Here is a 10,170-nt window from a genome sequence, read left to right on the forward strand (position 1 = left end):
CTAATAATTTTACTATGTTTTACTATTATCTGAGTCCTACAGATTATTGTAGTCCCTGGAGTTAGAATCATGGACTTCTAGCAACTCTTCCCAACTCCATGTTCAGTGAAACCATGTTGGCAGTTTGATATTGGCTAAAGTGAGAGTATTTATATAAAGGAAATTGGCAAACACTACAAACCAAGACTTAATTATGTTTTTGAAAGCCTAGGCTTAAGAATATATAAACAATGCAGATTAAACTTATAAAAGTATATGGTGTATGTGGTAATTACATTGTACAGAATGCATAAAAATTAAGGAACAAAAATGAGCTGATTATTTATTAATAAAAAGGTAAATAATCACAACATAAAAAAGTAAAATGAGGGGGAAAAAAAGTAAAACAAGTATAGATATAAACAGATATTTCACCAAGAAGATATACAGATGGCAAATAAACACATTAAAAAAAATGTTCAACACCATGAATCCTTATGGGATGTAACTAAAATTAGTGTTTCCTTACTAAAAGGGTAAATTCAAAAGACTGACCGTATCAAGTACTGGCAAAAATGTGGAGGCATTTTACATAAACCTTGTGGGTATATAAAAGCAAACAATGATTTAAGGTCACCATTTAGCTGTTTTGTAAGTTAAACATTCACCTATTCTGACTCAGGTATTACACTCTGGGTTATTAACACAAGACAAGTGAAAATACATACATACAGAATTACACAAAACTGTTCTATCAGCTTTACTTAGAAGAGTCAAAACTGGGAGTAACCCAAATTCCCTTAACCAGATGAATGAATAAACAAATGGAATAAGTATAGAAAAGATACTTAGTTCAGCAATAAAAAGAATGAACTATTTTTATATAAATAATTGAAGAATCTCAAAATAATTATGAACCATGAATAAAATCAGAAAAAAGTAAACACTTTAAGAATAAAATCATATATAATTCTAGAACACACAAAACAATCTATTGGAAGGTAAATCAATGATGGCCATAACTTACATTATTGTGATTATGATGAGGTTTTCTTGGTTTACATGTAAACTTTAAATTGCATACTTCAAATAGACACAGAATATTGCATGATGACTAGAATAAAAATGTATAAAATGGTTCAAAGGCAAAATATAAATATCCCACTCTCCAGAAAATCCGGCTTGGCCATCCTATATTGCCTCTCTTTCCTGATGACCTTGGAGGGGCAGCCTTACCTTAGTGGTAGCAAATACTGATAAGTAATAGATTCCTTCTCACCTGAGTTAACAGGAAGGCTGGCTAGTCACAGAGCCACACTGTGGACTAAGGGTTCTCCTTTCTCTCTCTGTTTGTTTCTCTGCCTGTGGCAAGGGGCTTTGGCTGAACACCTCAGAGAGGCTATAGGAATCCAGAAAACCAATAGCTTATTTTCTTTGACAATGACCTCAGCCACAAAAGACACACATGCCTGGAGGCTGGCAATTTCTGGGCATCTGTGCACACTGATACTGCACAGTCACTGGCGCATCTGTTGATACAACTGGAGAAAGGGCACACTCCACCTACTTCACTGCAGTGTCCTCTGCTCCAGGGTACTTTACCAAGAGGGTTCCCCCCAGCCCTGTAGTCTTACAGTGGCACTATCTAGTGAACTCTGGGGATCAGGGATGTGGGTCTTTCATAGGTTAACTGCTAAGCATTATGTGATATTCACTATGAATAACAATTCATGTTCCCAGAAGTACTAGAGGTTGTCACAACTTCCTGGCTTCCCAGGGTGTTTTCTGAGCCCACAAAAACAAAACAACAACAAAAAAAACCCCTAATACACAGTCCACAAATCAGGAACCCAAAGCTCTGCAGTCTTTCCTAGGAGACTTTGGCTAACAATGTATTTACATTGTGCCAAAACTAGAAAGAGAGCTCTATTTTTCATTCATACTGACATGTGAAGCAAACAGTGTACCTGACCCCCATGAAATCTGTGCCACCCTCAATGCTGGTAGAGCCTAGCTGTCTTCAGATCACCTCACACAGTGAATAGAACCCCCAGACCAAAAGGGGCTTAATATTAATGCCTTTATTATTGCAAAGTGCAAAGTAACATGAGGCATGCAATTCCCAGCTTGGTTCCTCCAGTTCCTCCACACTTGGAGGTTGAGAAAATCCAATTGAAGTGTCACTAGAAACTAACATGTCCCTGAAAGTGCAGGCCTTTCTGTCAAGTCACCAAAAGAATTCAGACTGGGTTCACTGGGCCCAAACTGAATGAGGTTCACACCCTACTGTGGAAATGAGAAGGGAAAGAGGATGCCATAAGAGCTAAGACTACTCATTATTTCTATCCCCTAAGGGGATGGGACAGAGGTCAGCTTACCTAAGCATGCTGGGAGGTAATTTTTGTACACTGTGGACCTGCCAGGTGATAGAGATGAAAAGGAATTCTGCCACAGAACTGGCAGTGACATAAAGCTGGTGAGGGTCCTGGGAGGTAAGAAACTATAACACAACTCCTAAGACATTCTCACATACCTGGAACTTTAGGGGAATGCCCCTACTGAAGATTTTCTGATATAAGAGCTTTAATTCAGGTAGATGGCTCCCTCACAACCTCTTTCCTCCAGTGTAATTATACTAGAAGTAACTGTATCTGCTGGCACATCTAAGGCCTTTCACTAGGGTGAAGTCTCTAGTATTAAATGAGGCCATATTAGCAGCTAACAGACTGCCCACATTCACTGCACTCTTAAGATATATTTCATTGTGAACTCTCTAATGCTGAATGAGGCTGGAACTTTGGCTAAAGGATTTTCCACTGTCCCCAGACTCATGAGATCTTTCTCCAGGGTGAATTTTCTGGTGTTCATTGAGGTTAGATTTGCAATTAAAAGATTTCCCACGTTCTTTTCTCTGATGAGGCCGTTCTCCAGTGTGACCTTTTCGGTGGTAAATGAGGCTAAATTTTCGGCTAAAAGATTTCCCACATTCATGACATTCATAAGGCCTCTCTCCAGTATGAATTCTCTGATGTTGAATGAGGATGGATCTTTGAGTAAAAGATTGTCCACATTCTGCACAATCATAAGGCCTTTCTCCAGAGTGAACTCTCAGGTGGTTAATGAGGTTAGATTTGCAGCTAAAGGATTTTGTACATTCCTGACACTCGTAAGGCCTCTCTCCAGTGTGAACTCTCAGGTGGATAATGAGGTTAGATTTGCAGCTAAATGATTTTCCACATTCCCTACACTCATAAGGCCTTTCTCCTGTGTGGATTTTCTGATGTGAACTGAGGCTAGAGCTTTGCTTAAAGGATTTCCCACATTTACTGCACTCATAAGGTCTTTCTCCTGTATGAAGTCTCCTGTGATGAATGAGGGTGGAGCTTCGGCTAAAGGATTTTCCACATTCACCACACTGATGAAGCCGTTCTCCACTGTGACCTTTCTGATGTTGAACAAGGTTGGATCTTTGACTAAAAGATTTTCCACATTCTTTGTACTCATAAGGTTTTTCTCCAGTGTGAACTTTCCTGTGGGTCTTCAGGCTGTTGCTTCGGGTAAAGGATTTTCCACATTCATGGCATTCATAAGGCCGTTCTCCAGTGTGGACTTTCTGGTGCTGAATGAGGTTCCACCTTCGGGTGGAGGTTCTTCCACATTTGCTGCACTCGTAAAGCCCTTCTCTAGTGAGGACTTGTTGGTCCTCAACAAGTGTGTCTGTGCAGTTGAGGATTTTTTTGCCTTCTCCCCAGTTCTGATGCCTTTCCCCACTGTGAAAGACAGCCTCACACTCATTACTGTTGTTTGAGTTCTCATTAGTGTGAGTGACCGGTTGATGGAAAAATCCCATGCTGGCTAAGTCGTCTTTCCTTATTCCCTCAGAGAAAAAGGATTCCCCTGACAGATGGGTTCTGCAGCTCTTTATAATCAAGGCTGTGTCCACAGAAGTTCTGATGGGTATTTCTCTAATGTGTTGTCCCTGGTATTGCTGAAGGTTGGCAGCAATATAGAATTGATTCCCACACGTGTACGGTTTCTGCTCAAGATGTGCTTCCTGATGCTCAGGCAAGTGAAAATTATCTCTCAAGACTGGGCCACACTTCTCAAAGGGCTGGCCCTTCTGGGGACATGAATCTGCCTTGAGAGTCTTGATCTGTGACACTCCTTCTACAGAAATGCTTTTTTCAGAAGGTGCTCCCTTATCTTCTGCTCCATGCCAACAGCCTGAAATTAAAGAAGTGATGATGAAGTACACATTAACCTTTTTGAGAAGGCATCACAAAAGTAACTTGATACATCAAAGAATCAGTCCATGAAACTGTTTTCAGGAAAAGGAAGTTGGGGTCACCTTAAAAAAGCAACTTCTGTACACCACTCAGTCTCTAAGGTCACAGAACGGTACAGGCCTCAATAGGCACCGGACACAAAGAGAGGCCCAGGGGAAGGGCACGTGCTACGGATCATTCTCTGTCAATGGCCTTATTTTGGGGCCATGACACCTGGCATGTGGGATGCAGGATTGAATCAGTGCCCCCTGTAATGGAAGCACAGGGTCTTAACCACTGGACCACCAGGGAAGGCATGTCGATAGCTTTTAGCAGGATTATACCTGCTCATGACATGTGATGCTGTGCAGAAGTCTATTTCAGGTCCAGAAAAATCTGACTGGAACAAAGGTTAACAGGTGTTTAAGGATTATTACATAGGTGCATACTTTAGAACACTACAAAGGGGTAAAGCGCTGAGGAGGGAACAGTGTGAGGAATGAGTAAGGTAAGCAGTCCAGAGAGGTAGACAGTAGCTCTCAGCTGCAGTCAGAATAAAAACGACTAATAGAAATGACAACTCAGTAAAGTGTCAAAAATGGAGAAGGAAAGATGGAGGTGAGCTTGGCCACTGGCAATGGCACCAAAACAGAAGTAAAACAAGAGAGATTCTTGATACAACTTCAACCAAGCCCTGAAGTCATGTCCTCTCCCATCTGCTATTCATCTGGGTCAGGTGCCCTCTGGGCCCATCTTGTGGAGAGTGGAATCATATGCATCCTGGGAAGCACAAAAGACTCTTCCCCTAGCCCCAGCTGAGCTATCGTATGAGAGCTGGATGATACAACTCCAAAGGGAAGGACAGGACAAGTCAGCAGCCAATACTCGCCAAAAAAACTCAGGACACAACAGATCACAGAAAGCATATTTCAAATATTACAAATAGTACCTATGGACACAACAAAAGAGTGTCAGAGTAGTAAAGATGGCAGAGTAGTAAGATGCAGGAGTAAGTAAGCAGGAAGATGGCAGAGTAGTAAAACCAGGTGTTTTCCCACCTAGACAACAACTACAGTGGTAGAATCAGTCTGATGTAACCACTTTGTAATGCAAAATTGCTTTATGTCATATGGTGCTCTTACTATTACTCTGACATTAAAAAAAAAAAAGCATGCAAAGACACTAAAAGAAACCTACAGGGGAATATATTTGATGATAATCAGTGCAAAATTAATCAATAAAATACTAGCAAACTGTATTCAGCAGCACAATAAAAAGATGGTATGCCACAAACAACTGGGAGTTACGTCTAGAATGCCAGGATGACTCAACATACAAAGTTTGATCAATGTAATATATCACTTTAACAGAAAGGAAAAAAATGTTACCATCTCAGTCAATGTACTAAACACATCTGACAAAATTTAACACCCTTTTATGATGAAAATACTCAACTATGAAACTATGAATAGAAGGAAACTAGCCTAACATAACAGAAGCAAAAAATTAAAAACCCACAGCAAATATCAAACTCAATAGTAAAAGACTGAAAACTATTTTTCCAAGATCACAAATAAGAAAATGCCAGCTTCCAACACTACTATTCAACGTACTATTAGAAATTCTAGACAGACCAATTAGGCAAGAAAGACAAAAGTCATCCAAAAGAGAAAAGAAGGAAGAAATCACCACATCTCATGAAATCTTAAAGATTCCACCACAAAACTGTTAGAATAAATTAAGTTAGCAAAGAAAGAGAATATAAAATGGAAAAAAAAATCAGTTATATTTCTATACACTAACAAGCAACAGGAAACTAAGAAAACAATTCCACAAATAAAAGTATTTGTCAAAAGAATAAATTACCAAATTTAACCAAGGAGGTAAGATTTGTTCATTAAAAATTACAAAACATAGCTAAAAGAATTACAGACAATAAATGGAAAAACTTCTATGTTCATGGATTGGAACACTTAATATTGAAGATGTCAAAACTATCCAAAAAAAAAAAAAACCAAACTATTCACAACATCTACATGTTCAATGCAATCCTATCAAAAATCCAGTGAGAATTTCTGTGGTAATAGAAAAATTCTTCCTAAAATTCATATGGAATCTCAAGGGACATGAAGTAGCCAAAACAAACTTGAAAAAAGAACAAAGTTGGAGGAGTCACACATTTAAATATCAAATACCACTGTAAAGCTACAGTAATCAAAACAGCGTGATACTGGAATCCAGGCAGACATATAGACCAATGAAAGAGAATAAAGAGCTAAAAAATAAGCTTGCTCACATAAGTTCAAACAGTTTTCAAAAAGAAGGCCAATACCATTCGAAAAGGAAAAACAGACTTTTCAACACATGATGCCGGGAAAATTGAATATCCACATGCATGAGAATGAAGTTGCATGGTACATAAATTAATTCAAAATGGATCAAAGATCTAACTTAACGGTGACAACCACAAAACTCTTAAAAGAAAACATAATGGAAAAGCTTCAAGACAACTGCATTTAGCAATGATTTCTTACATATGACATCAAAAGCACAAGCAACAAAAGAAAAACAAACTGGACTTCATCAAAATGAAAAATTTTGGTTCATCAACGATGCGATGAACATAACGAGGCAACTCATAGAATGGGAGAAAATATTTGCAAATCACATACCCAATGAAGGGTTAACACTCAAAGAGAGAATTCCTAAAACAACAACAAAAATCAATCAACTTGATTAAAAAATTCTCAAAAGACTTTTTGAAGAGACATTTCTCCAAAGAAGATAAGTAAACAATAAGCCCATGAAAAGATGCTCAACATCATTAGTCATTAGAAAAATGCAAATCAAAACACAATGAGATACCACTTCAAACTAATAATGATTATTACTCAAAAAAAGAAAAAAGAAGTGTATGCAAGAAGAGGAGAAATTGGTACCTTTGTGCAGCTGCTATGGAAAACACTATGGTGATTTTTCAAAAAATTAGAAAAAAAAAACCCATCACAGATACAGAAATTCTTGTTGTGGGTATGTGTATACCTAAAAGAATTGAAGCAAGGACACTAAAAGAAATCTGCACACCTATGCCATAACACCATGATTCACGAGAAACAAAAGGCAGAAGCACCCAACTGTCCACTGATGGAATACTGAGTAAACAAAAATCTGTACATACAATATTATTTAGTCATAAAAACGAAAGAAATTCTGACACATGCTACAACATTGACAAACCTCTACCATATTATGCTAAGTAAGCCAACATCAAAGGAGAACTACTGTCTGATTCTACCTACGTGAAACACTCAGTCAAATTCATAGATACAGAAAGTAGAATGGTGGCTGTCAATGGATGGAAGAAGTTAGTGATTAATGGGTATGGAGTTTCAGTTGGATGATGAAAAAATTCTATGGATGCAGGACTGTGATGGCTGCACAATGAGAAGGGACTAAATGCCATTTAGTCCATTAGGCAAATGTTTTGTATATTTTGCAACAACAAAAATAAAGTAAAAAAAAAACAAAAAAACACCTAACCAAAGGATCTGTAAGAGGTACTTACATTTGTGTAAACAGTGACTATGTAAGTGACTACACTTCCAACACAGTCAGAAACAAATGTGAGCTATAGGAATGAAGGGTGTTATACTAGGGTGCTATGGTGCTGGAGAGTCACCCAGCGAGGCAGACGGCAAGACATGGGGGTCCTTTAGGCTGACAAAACAACAGTGATACCAAACTCTTCCCTGGGAGGCTTTGGGGCAGTAGGTGCTGTGGTGACACGGATGAGAAGGAGGCGAGCACTCAGCCCAGCCCTTGTAAACACAGCACAAATCCAGGCAACCAGGGACACACCTGCCCCTGGAGAAAAGAGAAGCAGAGCTTGGCCCAGGGCACAGGGGCAGGTAGAAGAGCTTACCCAGTGAGGATGTAAGTGCAAAGTTCTCCAGCATCACATCGTGGTACAGGCATCTCTGAGCCTCATCAAGGAGAGCCCATTCCTCCCAGGAGAAGTACACAGCCACATCCTCAAAGGTCACACTGCCCTGCCAGGACACAGACAGATGAGACCATCAACTGCCTCTCTCCTGAAGACCCACAAGCCACCTCCTCGCACAGCTACGCCATCTCCATCTTCCTCCTAAGAGCTCAGAAGAGATTCCCGACCTTGGTGCCATAGCTGCCTGCTCTCTCCTCACTCTCCCACTAACTGCTCTGTTCATGCTGCTGTCCACTCTGCAACCAGTGGAGCCTGTAAAGACCCAGAAGAAATCACCTCCCTCATCTGATCCACACCTCCCACTGCCTTCAGAAAAGATGCTCAACTTCACAGACAGTCATTCCAGGTCTGACTGCTGCTCCCCACAGCCAGTTTATTTTGCCAGGAAGGAAGACCTGCAATTCCCTGAACCAGCTTAGTCTTACCTCCAAGCACTTCCTGTTTTTGTGACAAGCTTCCACATCTCCTTCTATTGGTGGCCTGAAATGGGAACCCTTTCATATAACACTTAAACTGGACTCAGGACCCTGAGCTAGGATTTCCCAAGATCTCCATACCCAAGGGCTGGGAAAATGCCAGGTGACAAGTTTCATGACAACCCAAATTTGGAGAAAATTTGAGGGCTTTCCTGGTGGCTCAGACAGTAAAGAATCTGCCTCTGATGCGGAAGACCTGGTTTCGATCCCCGGGTCGGGAAGATCCCCCGGAGAACGGAATGGCAACCCATTTCGATATTCCTGCCTGGAGAATTCCATGGACAGAGGAGCCTGTCGGGCTACAGTCCATGGGGTCGCAAAGGGTCGGACACGACTGAGCGACTAACACAGTGTTGCGACCAATGAGGGTAACCTCCACTTACCCGATTAGGTTCTAAAAGCATCTCTGCAGCCATGGAAACCTGTGGGAAGAGGAAGGTCTTAGAGGGATGTGATCCTAGCAATTTTCCAGGGGCTCAGGCCTCCACTGCACACCTGGCGGCACCCGAACCAAGTACCTGGGGCCGAGCGTCTAACCTCTGTACTGACTTTCAGCAGCTGTGTGTCCTGTTCCCTGCAGACATCAAATGGGCTCCCGGGTTCCCGGTCCTCCCGCCTCAGTCGGACCTTCAAGCCTCTGCACCTGGGGGTCCCTCAGCCTGTCACCCTCTCCCATGCGCCATCACACTGTCCGTCAGACACAGGGCCCCACACACGACCGCCTCACCGCCTGTATCCCGGGGCCGGGGCTGCGGGCACGTGAGGATGCTTCCCACACTCTGAGCTTTAGTGTCCGGTGGGTCGAGAGCGATGCGGGCCCGAAGGGCAGCGTTTACCTGAAGCAGGTCGCTCAGGGCAACCGCCGCAACGAAGCCGCTGGGCCTGGTAAATCCTGGCCCGGACTGACCCGGCAGCAGCGTCTCCAGGCCGCCCCGCAGGCGGCGACGTGCCCGACTTTAGAACCGCCTCCAGTCACTGGGTAAAAGCCTCTTCTCGCGCCTTCTGTTACTTCAAGCCCGAGTCTACACACTCGGCCTTAGGACCCAGGTAACAACCGAAAAGACCGCAACGAAGACACCGGAAGTCCCGCCTCACCATGTCCCAGAAATGCTGAAACTCTGGGCGCTCATTGGATAATCTTAGCTGCCTCTCAACGCGTGGCTTTCTGGGTAATGGAGTTCCCGCTGCCACACAGGCTGGCTGGAGGGGCGTGTTTGCTTGAATCTCCCCTGGAAAGGCATCAAGCAATCTCCTGGGCGGCTGAGAGCAGACCGCCCTGTTTTTCTAGGTCGGGGATAGGCTTCGCTTCCTCTTAAAGGGGCGAAGGCCAATTTCTGCAGAGACCGAAGTGCATTTCGAAAGCCTTAATGAGATCGATAGTGATCTCTTTAAGTGCTTAGATAATTCAGATTCCATGGGGTCGCCTCTAGTGAACATACAATGGTAG

General features: G+C 42.1%; 1 protein-coding gene across 4 annotated transcripts; it reads right to left on the bottom strand.

Moving 5' to 3' along the window:
- Positions 1 to 299: 299 nt before the first annotated feature.
- On the bottom strand, positions 300 to 9,833 carry LOC113875910 (zinc finger protein 211-like). Of its 4 annotated transcripts, XM_027514609.1 has the most exons (5): positions 9,560 to 9,831; positions 9,107 to 9,145; positions 8,673 to 8,727; positions 8,167 to 8,293; positions 301 to 4,203 (listed from the first exon to the last, which is right to left on the bottom strand). In XM_027514609.1, exons 4-5 carry the CDS (start codon positions 8,198 to 8,200, stop codon positions 2,753 to 2,755), a joined length of 1,485 nt encoding a protein of 494 aa, XP_027370410.1. In that variant the 5' UTR covers positions 8,201 to 8,293; positions 8,673 to 8,727; positions 9,107 to 9,145; positions 9,560 to 9,831; the 3' UTR covers positions 301 to 2,752. The 4 variants fall into 4 exon arrangements, with proteins under 4 accessions (XP_027370409.1, XP_027370411.1, XP_027370410.1 ...); XM_027514608.1 differs by lacking the exon at positions 8,673 to 8,727 and having other exon boundaries at positions 300 to 4,203; positions 9,560 to 9,833; XM_027514610.1 differs by lacking the exon at positions 8,673 to 8,727 and having other exon boundaries at positions 300 to 4,203; positions 8,167 to 8,288; positions 9,451 to 9,831.
- Positions 9,834 to 10,170: the final 337 nt, after the last annotated feature.

Source organism: Bos indicus x Bos taurus, chromosome 18, assembly GCF_003369695.1.
Source record: "Bos indicus x Bos taurus breed Angus x Brahman F1 hybrid chromosome 18, Bos_hybrid_MaternalHap_v2.0, whole genome shotgun sequence".
Lineage (NCBI taxonomy): Eukaryota > Metazoa > Chordata > Mammalia > Artiodactyla > Bovidae > Bos > Bos indicus x Bos taurus.

Coding starts and splice junctions, on each gene's coding strand:
- LOC113875910 (XM_027514608.1), bottom strand. CDS start 9,139: ATGGCTGCAGAGATGCTTTTAGAACCTAATCGG. Junction 8,294..9,106: donor TGCTTTTAGAACCTAATCGG/GTAAGTGGAGGT, acceptor GTGTCCTGGCAG/GGCAGTGTGACCTTTGAGGA. Junction 4,204..8,166: donor TGCACTTACATCCTCACTGG/GTAAGCTCTTCT, acceptor CTTTAATTTCAG/GCTGTTGGCATGGAGCAGAA.